We start from the raw sequence: 16,672 nt of genomic DNA on the forward strand, positions 1-16,672 counted from the left end.
ATTTATTTTTAATAATTATAAAATCATTTTTCTATGTATATTTTATTTAACAACCATTAAATTAAAAAACATCGTCTCTTACTTGCTTTCAAACATTATTATAATTATAATATAATTACGATACTAAACATGTAATAAATAATAAGGGTTATAAACATAACAAATTTCACGAGCGATATGAGTCTATTTTTAATAGCAAATTGTAAAAAAAAAATCAAATTAAGAGTTCAAAGGCCAGTTTTCTTATTTGATTTTCGGTTTTTAAATTTCATAATAGTTTTTTAACTCTTGTTTCTATTACAGTTAAGGCTTCTTAAGGGGATTATTTGTTTTAATTATTCTTTTATATACAAGATTTCTTACCGTTTTATATATTTAGATAACTGTTATTTTAAATTCATCAATAATTTATATATACCATTTAGAAATTTCTTACGTGTTTTAGTCGAACAATTGTACCTTTTAATAAATAAAAATAATTTATTTATTTATTTAATGAATAAATAATTGAATAATATTTTTAAAATAATTAAATAGCTTCTCCTTTGAAAAGCAATAATTAAATAATTTTTTAATACTATTTTTACAAAATTATATATATATATAATTGAATTTAATAATTATTTTTTAAAATTCAATTAATTATCTATCATAAAATAATAAAAAATATTTATTTTATAATATTTTTAATATGAATATTTGTTTATAGATTTAATAATATTTTTATTTTAATAATTACCTATAACTATTAATAAATAATATTTTTATAATGGTTATGGAATAGTTTTTAGTGTACACGATTTAATACTAAATCTATTTTTTTTTAATATAATTTATTTTATTATTTTATAACTGTTTTTATAAATTAATTAATTAACTATTGTGAAATTATAAATATGATTTATTTTATAATTAATTTTTATGAATATATTTTTTATTTTAATAATTATTACAAAAAATAAGTTTTACTTTTTAATGTTTTATTATCGTAAAAAAAGTGTACATAGTAAAACAATACTTACACAGTAAAAAATATTATAAAAATTTATTTATTTTAATAATTATTAGTTGTGATTTTTTTTTTTATAATTTAATAAGATATTTAATTTTTAATAATAAGTTTTTATCTTTTATAATGTATACTTTGTTCAATTTTAACAAAAAAATATTAACAGGAAAGGACATCAAAAAGTTATTATACATGAACCATAGAATAAAGAAAGAAAGCATAGGTACAAAAAGCAAAGCAAACGGTCAGAAGAAGATTTTGAAATTCAAAATTCAAAAGGAGAGGGAGAGTGATTCTAGTTGTTTTTTCCCAGTTGGGAATTGAGAGCAACAGAAAGAGCAGAGTGCAATGGATTCCGATGAGCCTCCCTCTCCTTGTCTCCGTTCTTCCTCTCTTCTCAAGGACATCTCCAACTTCACCACTCCCAGACGCCCACCTTTCTCTCTCACCACCGCCCCTTCTCCCGCCACTCAATTCTTCACCGCCTCCAAACATGCACCTACCTCCTCCTCCTTCCACCGCCGCCCCAACAAACCATCTACCGCCGCCACAGCCAAGAAATTCAAGGCCTTCCAATTGGAGCAGTCTCAGTCCTCCCGTAAGGCCCAAATCAACAAGGAGCGCTCCCTCAAATCCCTCGCCAAGTCTCTCTCAGTCTGGCTCAACTTTCTCCTCCAAAATCCTAATTCCTGTGGCTGCCACTTCTCTGCCGCGGATGCTTCCGCTCCCGCTACCAACGGCAAGCGAGACGGCGCCCCGGTAACATCCGTCGTCGGCATCGATTCCACCTGGCGCACTCCCAAGCGCCAGAGGAAGACGTGGTCCGCCAAGGAAAATGCTGCTACGGCGGCTGAGGTTCCTGATTCCTCGTTTTCGCACCTCAGCGATTCTCTCAAGGATGTTTGCAGTTTCGGCGATTTGAAGCAGCGAATGAGCTTGTATTTCAGCATCGCAGCTTGTAAAGAGATCTTCCTACAAATGAATCGCGTCGCCAAGGTTCGTTTTGCTTCCATTAATTACCATAGGCTTTGCAACTCGCGTCAAATTCGTATCCATTTTGATCTTTAGTTGTTGAACTATGCGTGTGTTACCTTTCTTAGGCAATTGACGAAGGAAGACTGAATATGAAGGCGCATTGCCCTATAGTAACTGATGTCGGGTTGAAGGATAAGGCCACGAGAATTCTCATGTGTTATAATTCAACTTGGTTGCGAATTGGATTGTATGTGATTTTTGGCGGTGACTCCTTGGTGTTAAATAGTGATGTGGATTCTGATCATGATGCTGTGTTCTTGAGAATGGTCGTTGACAAATTATTTTTTTCGCATGAGGGCTTAGCTAAAGCGTATGCTTATAACAAAATGGTTGAAGGCGTGTATAGGTCAGGTTACTATGAGAATATGGGGAATGTGATATTGAAAAGAATTTTGTTGCTTGTGCTTGTTCTGGATAAAGCTAAATGTCAGAGTTACCTTCCACTGGAGTATGGTATTGATGGATTGGATGGGGGTTCTCCTTTGTTATTCAAACCAGAATCCTGGATTAAATCAAGCAGTCAGCTGATTCATGGTAGGTCCTCTTTCATGTTTGCGAGCCTACTCTTATCTTCTTTAATATTTTGCAACAGCAGCTTCTACATTACATTGTAGCTTGACTTTTTTTTTTGGTTGGAAATTAGAATTTCTATCGTCTGATGTAATGCATGGAGAAGGCAATCTTCTAACACATTTGGTGATTTTAGGTTACAAATTATCTCATCAACAGGTCAGTTACTTCTTCCATATGCTAAATTCTGATTTACCTTAGTGAAGTTGTCTGTTAATGTAAGTGTGAGCTTGCACATGTATCTGGGAGGGCGTTCGACATTTATACATATAGCAGATGTGTCATTTTAGTGTCAATATTTCACTTTCATGTTAATGTACTACTAGTAAATTTGTGAAGAAGGACATTGTATTTTGTATCAGGTCAATATATGTTTTATTTGAATGATTTGTGATTTTGTAGGAACCTCTCGTCGAGTATGATTTCAGGATCGGAGACTTATTTGTAGATCTCCAAGATGGATTAAAACTGTGTAGAGCTATTCAGCTCTTGCTGCATAATTCTTCGATCCTCATGGTTGGTTATATATATTTTTGTGTGTTGGAAATGATACTAGCATATCTGGCATTTGATAATCCAGTTAGTTAAAGGTTGTAATTCATCACTATTGTGTTGACAGAAAATTGTAGTTCCCTCTGATACTCCTAAGAAAAAATTAGCAAACTGCAGTCTTGCGCTGCAATATGTTAGGCAAGCTGGTGGGTCACTACTTGATGAAGATGGCATCATGATTGTGGCAGATGATATTGCTAATGGAGACAAAGAACTTACAGTTTCCTTGCTCTGGAACATGTTTGTTCATTTGCAGGTGGAAGTTCTGTTTTGCCTTATTTTTTAAGTTTCTGCAATTGGCTTGTGATTTAATTGATACTAACTTATAACCTAGACAACAATGAAGTTTTTTATGCCATTTCACCTGCAGCTTCCTCTTTTGGTTGATAAAACAAGTTTAGAAGGGGAAATTTCTAAAATTCAAGGAGGCAAGGTATGTTCCATGTTAGATGAGCTTTGTGGTTTGATTTAATTATAAAATCAATAATTGGCTCCTCTAAATTGAGCAAGAGTTAAGTAAGTAATCTCAATCATTGATGAACAAATCAATTTTTGATATTACAACACCTTCATATTTTGTTATGCATGTGTATTCTTCTCATTTATGATTGAGATCACTAAATTTACTATGAAGTTAGTTGTTCTCTTTAGAGGAGCTCGATTCATAAAATAATATCTACACTTTTTTCCACTTTAAGCTCACAATTCCTATATATTAGAGCTTTGGTTTTTCTTTCATCTTATAGGTTCTCGTAAACAATGCAAGTTCTAGCTCTATGGAATTGCTTTTGAATTGGATTCAGGTACGCTCCTAGAATACTTCAATAAAGCATGGTAGTTACTCTAGATTTTTTTTTCTTTTTGGTTTAGCAAGAGGCTAATCAGTATCGATGAACATAATATTTATTCCAAATTCATTATTTCAAGTTTCCAACATGTTTAACTTATACTGTGTGGTGGGTAGTTAGATAAATACAACTTTGTTTTGTTTTGTTTAGGTGTATACCATCAATAACTAGTTGTTCTTTGATAAAGTTTGTTTGTTACACTTTGTTTCAGGATTTTAGTTTATTTATTTTTGCTTGAACTTTCAGATTGTGCATATGTAATTGTGTGATCTTGGTATTTAATTAAGAAAAAAATCCTTATGTTATTTGTAACCTTGTTTTTTCTATATTTGCAGGCAGTTTGTGGCAATTATGATTGTGCAATTGACAATTTCCATTCTCTTGTTGATGGCAAAGCTGTCTGGTGCTTACTTGATTATTACTTCCAGAAAGAACTTCAAAATTCCTGTTCTTTGAAGGTCTTTAACTTCTTTAGATTCCTCTGGCTTCTGATAACAACATCTTGTTCATCAGCTTTATTTTTCACTTTTAACAGGAAGTTAGTTTGAAAAGTGGCAAGGCATCAATTATGTCGGTTGATGAATATTCAGATGCACTGTATAATTTTATACTATCCCAAAAGTTGACTACATTATTGGGGAACTTCCCAGAGGTAAATACCCTAATGTGTTAATATCTACTTGCATGCATACTGAAATTGTTGCCGAGACATTATCATATTTCTTCTTGACAAGTGATCACTGGTGTACTTTGAAACCTGTTAGTGATTCAGTTTCAGATTAGTTAAATTTTCAAATAATTCCTTTCATGAAGAGCATTTTTTTGTATATCTAACACTCATGTCAAAGGCCTATTAGGATTAAACCTCGACAAAAGCACAAGCTGCACAAAAATATGTGCTAAAATTTAATTATAGTTATTGGTGTGGGAAGTAGCAAACTTTGGCTGATTAAGGAAAATAATGGTCATTTTCCTAGTTGTGCATGCATGAGAAGAAATATGCTTAATGTGTATAGTCAATAGTGTATACAATGGATTGATACATGCTTGAATTCATATAAACTTTATAATATGAACTCTTAGAGGGCGTTTGGTACTTGAAAATTTTTTCATACCCAGAAATCTCGGTTCCCAATAATTATAATTCTTGGGAATGACTAAATTCTGTTTAGTTGGTCCATAAATATATTTGGGATTGTTATACAAGTTTTCTAGAAATTTACTAAAATCTTTATTTATTGTCATATTAAATGATTTATTAGCATTGTATTTTTTTTCACTAAATTTTTTTATTTCAATTCGAGGAAGTTAGTTCACCCTTCTCCCCATACCCCAAACGAATGTTTTTGTGGAAACTTGAGCAAAAATCATTTCTTTAAAATTTTACTTTTTGGAAATGTTATTATTTATTGAAAACTAAAAATTTCCCTACATTCTTATATTATTGCTAATAGCATACAAGGGCACCTGCCGGTAACTGATATTTATTAAGAATCAGAAATGGAGCCTAAAACATAACCTAAACCAGAGCCTAAACTCCTAATAGAATAATGTGTTGGAGCAATTGGTTATAGAGGGGGTGTGTTAAATGGAGCCTACTCTTCTTGCAGATAAAACAGACAGTTTAACAGATCGACAAGTCAAAGAAACAAACCTTTTAATAGCAACAAAGCAAAACAGCATAACAGATTTTTATATTGGTTCACCACAACTCTTGGACTACCTCTAGTTTTCACTTAAGTAACTGTTAAAGAGGTTCCACTAATCAAACGAGTACACAAACCTCCCAAGGTTATATCTTGAGATTAAGAACTCTCAAAGGATAAGAGTACTCTCAAAGAGAGCACAAATTAAGCTCACAAAGGTTAACTTCACAAAGTGAAGAATTACAAAGGTTTAGCACACTCCCAAGAACACTCAAAGCTCAAAAGCTTGATAAGACTCTACAAGTTTTGTGCTATTGTATTGTTCGTCTTTGACTTTCATCTCTTTATATAGCTCCTAGAATATGACCTTTGAAGCTCAAAACAGCAAAACAGAGATTCTAAATAAACTTCGTCACAACATATCTTTGTCTTTATTGTTGTAGACTCTTAGAAGGGAAACTTCAGATATGATCTTCCAATGCGCTCTTGTTTCAAATCTGCTCAAGGAAGCATTTCAAACTGATTCACAATATATGACAATTAGTTACAATTATTATAGAGTCATATAAACCCTTTTATTTCCTTAAGATCTTATTACTATCATTAAGATGTTCTTTTAAAACTATACTATATAGCCGTTTGAATAAAATCATTTTCAGCACTTGTAATATCTAGAAGATTGTTTAAACGTGGTGCATTTAACTGATCGAATAGTTTCCTGATATAAGAACTTTTGGTCTGATAGACCGTCTAACTTGAGACATGTTGTAGATGCTGGATGGTCTACTATGCAGTTTCACAAAACATCAAAACACTGTTAGAACGTTCAGATGATAGAATCCTCATTCAATACTTAGACTATTTTGTTATCATCAAAACTTCAAAGACACATGATCTAGTATCATCAAACCGTCTAGTGGAGTAAACCATCTAAAAAGATCTTTAGATCATCTAGGGTCTCAAAAAAATGTTTTTCTTTTTGTACAGCAAAACAAAAATGCTTACCAACTACAAGAGGCGCACTTTCCCCCTCTATGTTGCTATCCATCATCGCTACCCAGCATGCCAATCCAACATTGTCCTAATTCTCTCCCTCTCATTTTCTTCGTCTTAGAAACATACATTTTCCAAATCCTGGTTTAGTACTCTATCAATTCTATGGACATTTAAATTGTGTTAAATAAAAGCACAATTAATATGGATGTACTTTTGTGCAACCCAAACAAAAAGAGAAGAAATATACATTTGCTTTATCTCACTTGATACCATTGGCAGTATAATTTATTTCGGGTATATTTTTTTTTCAGGTACTTCAAATTAGTGACCTACTTCAATATAATGGTGCTTGCAGTGACCGAAGTGTGGTGATTTTGTTGGTTTTCCTGGCAAGCCAATTATTTGTCAAGAAAAATTTGGTAAACAGAATAAATGTTATGATCGCATTCTGTTTCTGTTGTACTCTGAATTTTGCATTAATTTGCATCTCTCTTCTCTCATTTTCAGGATCACATAAATTTCCATAAACTCTTGGGTTATGACTGCCATAGTCCGAACCATAGACATTTGAGGATGCTAAGGTGCCTTTCAAATCCTGAATCAATACAAAAGCCTGATGCTTCTGATGTGCTTGGCAATGAAGGTTTGGTGACTCAAATGATGTGAACTTCAATTATTTCTGCATGTCATCTGTTTGTGTTTATTGTTCAACTTCGATATGTGTTAATTTGGTTTTGATATGAGGAATGAGTTTTGCATATATTAAACCTGACATTACTAGATAAATGATTCTTTTATCCACATAAAATTACTTATGCTGATCTCATTGTGATGATAGTTGTATCATTTGGATTTCTATGACTTGGTATCATGAATAAAAGTGAGAAGGATTCATATTGATTTAAAACATTAGTAGATCAGTTGTGCTTTATCTTTAAAACATTTGATCTCCTTTTGCATAGGTTTTACCAGGAATTATTGCTTGCCCGTTTGCAGTTATTCATTCCATTGCATGATAGTTGGCTCTGAGTAGACAACAGCGTCCCATTTCTTCATTTCATATATTCTGCGACAATATTTCAATGTGATTATATTAGTTTCCAAAACAAAACATCCCAGATTAATCATAATGATGGTATGGTTTTATTCATGAAGTAATCAGTTTTCTTTCATATGAAAATCTTTGATCAATATCTTATCTATTAACATAGATGCTGCAAGAAAATTCAAGGCGATCCAAACTTGGTGGCAAGAAATGGCTGAAAGAAACGGTCTCAACAAACCAGCTGTCTCTAATTTGATGGGATCCAAAATCACTGAATGCAGCACCAACATTAGAAGAGGTAACTATTCAGACTTGCATAATCCTATTTGCTACTATTGTCATTAATATATTTACCAGAGCGTTTAAAAAAAGTACTAAATCCAATAGATTGTTAATTCCTAAAATCGCTGAAAAAGGGAAAATAAGCAGTGCTTAGTTCAACTCCTATCAGTCCTAGTTTGTATTTATACAAAGGAATGAATGTGTTTGCTAGTGAATTGAAATAGGCTTTTAAACTTTAGTTTCTTCCATGCATTGCATAGTAAAAGCGTGTGATATTATTAAGAAAGAGTGGACTTTAAGCCTAACTCAACCCCATAAAACCGGCTCATAAGGTTGAGGTTTGCACCCACTTATATACAATGAAAGACTCTAATCTCTAGTCGATGTGGGATCTCCAACAGATATGATTGTTTTCCACTCTATAATTGCAGCTTAATAATCTGCTAATTGCATGCAAAACTTGTTTTGTTGATGATATATGTCGTCTTGTTAACAATTGGTACTTAACATTTTTAGAAAATGCTACAAGAACAATACAACTGCATCTCAGAGGATTGGTTGCACGGTGCCGGTTTCTGAAGATGGTAAAAGCTATTACCCTTTTGCAAACTGTTTTCAGAGCTTGGCTAAAAGTGAGGCAAAAGTCAGCCTGTGTGATATTATCTACTGTTCAAGTCTGTGACTCTTCATGTGGTATGCAATATATCAGTTTTTCTCGAAAATTATCTGGGGTTATTTTTTCATTACTTATTGGTCTGTCTTGTTTATTTAATCACACAGAAATGTTGAAGCTATCAGAAACATATAAGAGATATGCCATGCTTTTCATTTGTAGACGTTCCTTTTTGAGGTTAAAGAGCTCAGCACAGATTATCCAGAAAGCAGTTAGGAGTTGGCTCTATAGGAGGCATAAGCAAGTGTCTTGTACAAGTCCTGATCTTTTGATTTCAGATATGGTAGTGGCTGCTATTAGTGTTCAGAAATTGGTCCCTGGTAGGATGGCACGATCTAGATATATTCATCAGCTAGATCAGAGAGAGAAAGATTTATCTTTTTCCCAACTGAAAGTCACTTTCCATCTTCAAACAAATGCAGCCATTATCATTCAGCTTGCTTGGAAAAAGTTCATGTGCTGCAAGTCTACTCAGAAGCAACACCTGTTTGCAACTAAAATTCAACGAAATTTCCGTAGGTGGTTATTGAGAAAAAGTTATCTAGATCAGATTCAGGCTATCGTACAGATTCAATCTTATTTTCGAATGTGGAGATGTGTAAATGCTTTCCAGCTCTTCAAGATAGAATTTAAGGCAGCTGTTGTTATTCAATCTTACTTACGGGGTTGGTTTGTCCGAAAGATTGCTGGTGCACGTAGGAATCACCTATTTGCAACTAAAATTCAACTAAATTTCCGAAGGTGGTTGTCAAGAAAAAGTTTTTTAAATAAGATTCAAGCTGTAATAAAAATTCAATCTTATTTTCGGATGTGGCGATGTGTAAATGATTTCCAGCACTTCAAAATTGAGTTTAAAGCAGCTGTTGTCATTCAGTCTTGTTTAAGGGGCTGGTTTGCCCGAAAGGATGCTTGTACGCGTCGGACGGACATTGTTGAGATTCAAGTAAGACAGTGACTAGCTTGTTATAATTATATTTATCCTCGTTTATTTTACATAACTTTCCAGTTTGCATGAAAAAAATTCATGAGTCGATTTGCTGTTACTTCTTTTGGTAACAGTACTGTGTACAGATGTTACTTATACATGGAAGAGTGCATCTTCAAAAAAATTTGGCATTGTCTTTAATGTTATGTTTCGTGTGATGAAATTATTAATTCATATAATAGTATGAATTTTTTGAATTTAGAAAAATGCCTTTTACATATTTTTTTGTAAGTTTTAGTTTTAGAATACTATGTAACTTGATAGGTTGCTTTAATGACTCCAGAGGCATTGCCGTGGTTGGCTTGTAAAGCGGGACTTCTTGTTCCTAAGAGACGCTGTAGTAAAGATCCAGTGTGTCATTCGAAGCTTGAAGTGCCAAAAGGCTCTCAATTGCCAGAAAGATGCTGCTTTGGAGATCCAGCGCTTTATAAGGGGGCATGTAACTCGGAATCAGCTATTAGGTAATTAATTAATGTTTTATGAAGCTAACTTTATTTGTGGTTTCTTGTCATCTCACAATACTATTATCTCATGTTTTGGTGATGTAGGCAGTGCTTCCAAGCTGGGCACAATTATTCCTATTAGTTGCAGCACAGCACCATTTGGGTTTTGTAGTTTTCAATTGGAACTGTTCTTGTTTTCGGTTGTGAAATTGCAACGATGGTGGAAGGGTCTCTTGTTGCTGAAGTTAATGAATAAATCGGCCATCATTATTCAGTCATGTACCCGTGGGTGGATAGCCAGGCGAAATGCTACTGTTTATAGACGCCATGTTGTCATCCAGGTATGATGTTCTAGTTGTTATTATGATATGCTATGCTGTAGCACTTTTGTAATTTATTTATCATTGCTGCTCACATGCTCAGGGTATTTTGAGTCAACTAATAATATTATTGATTTAAATATATTTTAATTTCTCGGGAAATTTGAGCGGAAGCATGTATGATATAGAATATATGATCGTTTGTCCCAAAAAGCAACGAAAGGGAGCAAATTGTGTGTTTTGGGGGTTTAACTAAGTTGGCCTTATAGCACGTTTGGTTTCTCGTTGAACTTCAAAATTTGTATACAAGCTACGACTCTACGAGGTACAAGCTTTTATCCGTACTGTGGTTTTACAAACAAACCAAATACAAGCTAAATCTCTTTTTTCTAAATAATTATGATGCTGCTACTGCCTGCAACTATTTCTTAATTTTCATTTGTCTTCGAATTTTTATTTTTTTTGTTCTTATATTTTACTAAAGCCTCTTAACTGCCATTTGCCAGGAAGATGCTGCGTTGGTGATTCAAACCTACATTAGGGAACATTTAACCCGACATCGAATATTAGGTAAATATTCATATTTTACGAGTGTTTTATGCAAAATCTCGTTAGGGTACTAATGCGTGATTTAGTTGTGGGGTTTACTTTTACTACATATACTATTATATCTTGTTATGCTGATGTAGGTGGTGCTTCTAACCTAAGTGCAGTCATTCCAGTTGGCTGTCGTAGTCTTCCACTAGGTCGATTTTTGCTTTCAGTTGTGAAATTGCAACGATGGTGGAAGGGTCTCTTGTTACAGAAATTGATGACAAAGTCTGCCATTGTTATTCAATCTTGTACTCGTGGGTGGATAGCCAGACGAAAGGCTAGTGTTCAGAGATATCGTATTATTGTCATCCAAGTTAGTATTTTGTACTACCCTGTAATTCTTTAGTATTTTCGTTTGTCGGGGGATTTGGGTGGGGGTTGTTTTATGATGCTGCCTTTTACACTAGGTAAGTAAAGAGGGTAGTTTAGACAAATAACATTCTTCTTTTGTTTTATTTTCCACTTTCACTATGATGCATTGTTTCATTCGTAGATGGATCAATGAAATCCTTTTGTGATGTTACTGATGTGATTGTAATTATTTTTAACCAAATTTTCATCAATGTTTAGTTTCTTTTTCCTAGGTTTTCCCTTTTTTCTTATTTTTCTTTTTCTCTAAATTTTGTAGTCCCACTGGAAAGGTTACCGTGCCCGTAAAGTTTCGAAAGAACAGTTACTGGATTTGCGTTTGAGAATGCAAAAGTCTGCCAGAAATGTGGATGACAGCAAGCGTCTCATAAACAGACTCTTGGCAGCACTTTCAGAGCTACTCAATATGAAGAGTCTTAGTAACATCCTTCATACTTGTTCAATATTGGGTGAGATTTTTCATACAGAATTTAGATTTTGTTGCGTTATTTTTGAGACGGCCTCTCAAACATGCAGTCTAATTTCTTAATTCTAATAATTTGCCTGACACAAATAAGTAAAAATTGGTATTTTTACTATAATTTATTAAGGTGGCCTGATATCTTTAAAGAGTCCTTAAGTTGCATTTCTTGTTATTTAAATTGTTCTAATTCCCTTCCTTCACTCTGTTGTCCCAAATTACAAAATATATAGATTCAAGTGCTAGTGATGATTCAGTTTCACTTGCATTCGCTTTTTCAGTTCAAATAGTAGTTCATTGTATAAGTCCTGACCAGTTATAATGATCATTCTTTTTCTCATTTGTTTGTCTGCATTTTCACAGACATGGCTACAGGGCATTCTCAGAAATGTTGTGAAGAACTTGTGGCTGCAGGGGCTATTGATACTTTGCTGCGACTGATTCAAACAGTCAGCCGGAGTATACCTGATCAGGAGGTTCTAAAGCATGCTTTATCAACTCTCCGAAATCTTGCCCGCTATCCTCATCTTCTACATGTGTTGATCCAAAGTCGTAATTCTGTACAGATAATTGTCTTGGAGTTATTGAGGTTGTTTATAAGTGCAGAGTTGTAGTTAGCCCTTGAAAGTTGATGTACAGTATTCTTATTCTACTTTTGTTATAACTTTATATAACTTGTTCCAGGAATAAAAACGAGGGCTTCTTCATTGCTTCTGAACTTTTGAAGAAGATATGTTCAACTGGCATAGGTGTTGAGGTGATTTTTAAGTCCCCTGCTCTGCTAAAACGATTGCACGGCCTTGTTGAGGACCATAAACGGAAGGGAGTTTTCGAGAAAAGGTCAGACTTTACTTGCTTTTTTAGATTAGAGGGATTAACTTTTAAAATACCATGTTTGTTGATTAAAATCTAACAGAAAGCTTGGGGTCTATAATTGTTTTGAGGCAATGCAGAAATCCTAGGGCTCCTAACCTGGTTATCAAAGAAAACAGAGAGAGAAGATTGAAGGAGGCTGCTGAGATTTTGAAACTGATAACAAGGGCATGAAAAGTTTTTTGTTTTTAAACAAGTTTCGATGAAGGAGGTTAAGCTTTGTTCACTTCTATTTACATTCTGTCCTCAACTCGTGGATTTTGGAATGAGCTTTGTTTATAAACAGTGTAACATTTAGTTTGAAAGCAAACAATTATTATTATAACCTTTAACAGTGAGCTTTCTGATGTTTTCTGCAGATTTTATATTTTACAAGTATACATTCAAGAAAATTGACTAGTATTAGACAACTAATAAACCAAGATTCCAGACTTTTCTTAAATGTGAAAGAGATACACTAGGGCAAAAACGACTATAGATATAAGATATAAGATTGTTTTTACAAGTTGAAATGACAAATAGATAAAGAGGTGAAAATTTATTTAGATTAACATTTCAGTCTACAAAGATTAATAACTAACAAAGGTATATATTTAAGATTTGCATATGAAAATTTTGAACCACATAAAGGTCATATTATTCTTTATGTAGAGGACTTTAACATGGCTGCAATCAAAATTTCAAGCAAAGTCATGCCACTCTCATGATGAGGCATGACATGAATGAACACAACTTATCTTAACATCTTCAAAACAAAATATAAAAACTAAATAATTTTAAATTCATTAAAAAGTTTATTTTACCATCTAATAATTGTAAAAAATCAAATTATTTTACAAAAATTCCTATTAATACATATTGTGTATATTTCAAAAATATATATTCAAAATTAAATAGGTTTAAATCCCCTTTTTATCTCAAAATTTCCTATTAATACATATTGTGTATATCAATTTTTAATCATACATTTGCTAATTTTTTACTAACCATTTGAATATTTTTTAGATGACAGAAAAAAATTATATTAACTTTTTAAAAATTAAATAAAGGTAATCATAATAAACATAAGAAAATTAATATTTCAAGATACTTAGACATAATTAAAAGACTAATAACCACTTCAAATAAATGTTTTTTTATTTTCATAAAAGATATCTTTAAAATATTAGATAAATAGAAATTATGTAATATAAGTATAAATGGATGAACATTTTAATAAGAAATAAACTGTATTATGCATGATTATCACCTTGGAATATTATATTACAATTATGAACAAACATCAATTAAAAGATATCTAGTAAATAAAATTGGACTAGTGCAGTCAAGATTATGATACAGTATAATATAAATTGTTTACCATCACAAAATTATTTTTTTATGGAAATTGCATATAATTTTACAAAAACTAATATTTATTTAATTTTAAGTATAAAATTAGAAAAAAATAAAGTTTAGTTAGATTATATACATATAAACTTTTTTTTTAAAATTGTTATCACAAAACATGAAATAAAACTATAATATAATAATATATGAAGTGAAAAAAATTAAATTGAACTATTGCATGAAAAATTAAAAAAATTGTGTTTAACTTTTCTTGTAACTTAATTTAAAAAATTCAATTATTTTTAAATAAAATTACTTAAACTCACTTATTAATTTGCATTAAAAATAGTTCTAAATTAACATATTTATTAATAATAATTAATACTATACTTCAAAAAATTTAAAAAGAATTTGAAATAATTCAGTTTATCAAAATTATCTCAAATTATAATACATATCAATTTGTCTAAACAATTATATAATTAAAATAAATTGTAATTTTATATGATGTTTAACCGTTTTTAAACAAATCAATATTATATGTTTAACTAATTTCTTTAGAAATAAAAAAGAATATTATACTAATACAAAAATAGGAGATATAAATTGTTCTGGTTGACCTAGGATGAACGCACCTCCTTCTGGGTTTGGAGTCACGTTTCTCTTAGTTGCATCGAGTATGGCTCCGTTGTGACATATGGCGCCCTACCTGTTCATGGCACTCTAACGCTCAAGTCAGTAACGACTCACAAAGCAACAATAAAACTCAGTTTAGTGTGCAAAAACAGCGTACCTTCATCTGGTAGCGCTCCACTGGTCCCTACAACACTTTTGCTAGCAAAATAGATTGCTCTTTGGACTTGTTCCTGGTCTTGTACTATTACCGAGCTAATTGTTTGATCTGTGATGGCGAAGTAAAAGCGCAGGGGAACACTGGCTACTGGCTTCCCAAGGATAGGAGGATTGGCCAGTTACTCCTTCGACTTTACAAAAGCCTCCTCGCACTCGGAGGTCCATACAAATCGATTATTTTTCTTTAGGCACTGGATATACGGGTAACCCTTATCTCCGCTTGTTGATAGAAAACGTGAGAGGGTCGTCATACGTCCTGTTTACTGTTGGACCTCCTTTACCGTGGCGGGGCTCCTCATCTCTGTAATGGCTGCACATTTGTCTGGTTGGCCTCTATACCCCTCTCAGTCAACAAAAATCTAAGGAACTTCCCAGCCTCTATCTCAAACACACACTTCTCGGGGTTCAACTTTAAGTTATACTTAGCAATGGTTGCGAACAGCTGTTCCAGATTGACCACGTGTTATCCCTTCTCCACAAAGGTGACGACCATGTTATCTACATAGGCCTGCACCGTTCACCTGAGTAGGGGCGCGAGAATCCTGTCCATTAAGCGCTGGTAGGTAGCAGCAACTTTCTTAAGGCCAAAAGGCATGATCTTGTAGCAGTAGCTAGCAAATTCTGTCATGCACGCGATCTTACTTTCATCATTGGGATGCATCTGAATCTAGTTGTAACCCGAGAACGCGTCAAGAAGTCTCAGCAGGCGATAACCCGAGGCGTTGTCTATCAAAAAGTTAATACTCGGCAACGGGTAGGAGTCCTTTAGGCAGACTTTGTTTAGGCCAGTAAAATTGACGCACATCCTCCACTTTCCATTGAACTTTTGTACCAGCACCACATTTGCTAGCCACTCAGCATACACGATTTCCCTGATGTGGTTAACATTCAACAACTTTTTAGTTTCTTCCTTTATGATCAGGCGTGTTTCTTCATTAAACTTCCTCCTCATTTGAACCACATGTCTAACCCTCGTGTCCATGGTCAACCTGTGACAAAGAAAATTTGGATCTATCCCCGACATATCTGTTGAGGACCACGCGAATGCGCTCATGTTCTAGGCTATCACCTCAGCTATTTGATCCTGCAACCTTTGATCTATCGAGGCACCGAGCTTGAACATCTTTTTGTCAATCTCCCGCTCCTGCACCTCGCCAGTAGGTGCAGGTCGTTGTCGATTGCCAACCTCGGTCTCCAGCACCTCAGCCATCTTCCCCTCATGCACAAAGGAGGTTGAGTTCAAGCTCTTTCTGTTCTCCAAGCTGCTCTTATAACACTTTCGAGCAGCCTTCTGGTTTGACCTAATCGTGATCACCTTCCCCTTATTGGATGGTAGCCTGATCTTCATGTACTTTGTTGAAGCTTTCTAACCCAACCTGTTTATAGAGGGTCTCCCCAAAAGCAAGTTATAGGTAAAAGGAGTATTAACCACGACATACTTGATGAGAATGGTCCCGACAACCTCCTCGTCCAAAAACGTTGTCCTCAGGTCTACATACCCTCGCACCTCCACGTGGTCACCTGTAAAGCCCACCAGGCATCCGTCATGGGGCCTCAACTGGTGAGGGGACAACCGTAGATTGACGAACGTTGACCAGAACATTACACCGGCCGAGCTCCCTTGATTGATGAGAACTCGGTCTACTCTCCTTCCTACTGTAATGATCGATATCACTACTGGGTCATTGTCGTGGGAAACTATGTCCACCAAATCGGCCTTTTTGAAGTGGATATCGGGTTCAAGAGCGTCATCCTGATCCCTGTTTCCAACGACATCACAACCCTCGCGTA

The 16,672-nt window shown here is 33.9% G+C and overlaps 1 protein-coding gene across 2 annotated transcripts; it reads left to right on the forward strand.

Annotated features, from left to right (window-relative positions):
* The first annotated feature begins 1,253 nt into the window (after positions 1 to 1,253).
* Positions 1,254 to 13,032, forward strand: LOC137806689 (uncharacterized). Of its 2 annotated transcripts, none has more exons than XM_068606925.1 (22): positions 1,254 to 2,005; positions 2,110 to 2,578; positions 2,688 to 2,773; positions 3,017 to 3,130; positions 3,234 to 3,422; positions 3,537 to 3,599; positions 3,913 to 3,969; positions 4,350 to 4,472; positions 4,550 to 4,666; positions 6,968 to 7,075; positions 7,164 to 7,299; positions 7,868 to 7,999; positions 8,500 to 8,676; positions 8,764 to 9,599; positions 9,925 to 10,102; positions 10,190 to 10,425; positions 10,911 to 10,974; positions 11,094 to 11,311; positions 11,627 to 11,816; positions 12,191 to 12,416; positions 12,512 to 12,667; positions 12,781 to 13,032. In XM_068606925.1, exons 1-22 carry the CDS (start codon positions 1,358 to 1,360, stop codon positions 12,872 to 12,874), a joined length of 4,617 nt encoding a protein of 1,538 aa, XP_068463026.1. In that variant the 5' UTR covers positions 1,254 to 1,357; the 3' UTR covers positions 12,875 to 13,032. The 2 variants fall into 2 exon arrangements, with proteins under 2 accessions (XP_068463026.1, XP_068463027.1); XM_068606926.1 differs by having other exon boundaries at positions 11,118 to 11,311.
* Positions 13,033 to 16,672: the final 3,640 nt, after the last annotated feature.

This window comes from Phaseolus vulgaris, chromosome 3 (assembly GCF_000499845.2).
Source record: "Phaseolus vulgaris cultivar G19833 chromosome 3, P. vulgaris v2.0, whole genome shotgun sequence".
NCBI lineage: Eukaryota > Viridiplantae > Streptophyta > Magnoliopsida > Fabales > Fabaceae > Phaseolus > Phaseolus vulgaris.